This window comes from Aplysia californica, unplaced genomic scaffold, assembly GCF_000002075.1.
Source record: "Aplysia californica isolate F4 #8 unplaced genomic scaffold, AplCal3.0 scaffold00196, whole genome shotgun sequence".
Classification (NCBI taxonomy): Eukaryota; Metazoa; Mollusca; class Gastropoda; order Aplysiida; family Aplysiidae; genus Aplysia; species Aplysia californica.
The window spans coordinates 401,710-403,207 of NW_004797466.1; the positions used below are offsets into that span (position 1 = coordinate 401,710).

Genomic DNA, 1,498 nt, shown 5'->3' on the forward strand with positions numbered 1-1,498 from the left:
ACACAGGGGTGCCCTGATATGGTTTTCTCAATACCAAAGATCTAGAGCTGTCGTCCTTATCTCTGCTCCTTCTGTTCTTTGTATGTAACTCTTTAGTAACACCTCTAATGTTCGGCACTTCAATATTAATTTGACCTATTTGTGTTGCAAGTGGTGTAAAACTCTTTCTAAAACTAATACTAAAACTCAGTTGCAAGGAAGGACCAATGAGGTCAAGTTTTCTTTCTCTTTTCTTTTCTTTTTTTTTCGGACAATACAGGAATTGGTGTCTCTGGGAGGTGACCTATCCACGTTTCACATAATTGGCTTTAGTCTGGGAGCGCATGTCGCGGGCTATGCAGGCGAGAGGCTGCCTGGTTTGGGAAGAATAACAGGTGAGTTCTTTTGATGGTTACACTCCACAAAATTTTGGCTAAACTTTTGTTTGTTTGGTCGGTTGCTTGTTTGTTGGTGTGGGGTTTTGTTGTTGTTGTTGTTTTGTTTGTTTGTTTGTTTGTCTTTTTGTTTGTTTGTTGATGCTGTTGTTGTTCTTGTTGCTTTTCGTAATGCGTACCACAATTTTACTTGGAGAAAACTCAGGTACGGGTGGCCTCAAGCTCATATGAGCTTTTTAGATAAAAGCAGTGTAGATTAAAATTGATATCCAGTTCGTTTGTCATTTCATATCAATCTTTTAGATTTAGCCGAAGTAGCCAAATCAATTTATGTAATAAAAAAAAAACGTTCAAAATTAGGCCGTTTACGTACAGGTAACAAATTAAAAGAATATTGTATAAGAAAAAGTAACCCTGTACAATTTTTGTGAAAGTTCGTCAGTTTGGTCGTCAATATCTTCCAAACAACTTAACTTTCGAATTTGAAAAAAAAATATATCGATGTGTCAGAATCATTTTAATGGTGCAGTTATATTACGAAGTCTGAAGTCACTGTAGTAAAATTTTCAGTTTTTCATTAGTTTCGTTTAGATCTAATCTTTGGAAAGTCCATCTTCAAAGACACCATTGTATTCAAGAGAGGTTTCCTTTCACAAACAGTGCGCACTGGTCCCGCAATGACTTGACGATCAATTCTTTTCAGTTCGTTCTTCGGATGGGGTACCCAGCTAGTCGTCTATATTGTCAGTATTTTACGTTTTCACAGCACTAAATATCCATCAGTATGTCTATGTTCTTGTGGTTGGAGGTCGTCACCGGTAAGTCCGACTTCCTTACTTTCCGTCTGATGTTTTACTCTATCTCTCTTTTTGTATCTTACGTTTTCCCAGCACTAAATGACCACTAGCGTGTCTATGTTCTTCTTTTTACTCAAACAAAAAGAAAAAAAAACAAGATCCATATAGTGTAGTTATATATTCATTCAGATATAATGTCCATTAACTCTTTGAGTTTTTTTAGTGGTATACCTACTATATTGGACATACTCTCAGGAAGTCAGGCAGCTGCATAACAAAGAAAGTTTTGGATTGGAACCCACAGAGTAAGAGATCAAGGGGAAGACC

At 36.8% G+C, this 1,498-nt stretch overlaps 1 protein-coding gene across 1 annotated transcript in view; it reads left to right on the forward strand.

The window, feature by feature from the left end:
* The window catches only part of LOC101848521 (pancreatic triacylglycerol lipase), a gene marked incomplete in the record, with an annotated part of 11,982 nt that overhangs the window by 6,659 nt on the left and 3,825 nt on the right, over positions 1 to 1,498 (forward strand). The window contains 1 exon segment of the mRNA XM_035969927.1: positions 260 to 374. Within this exon segment, the coding sequence (XP_035825820.1) occupies positions 260 to 374 (115 nt within the window).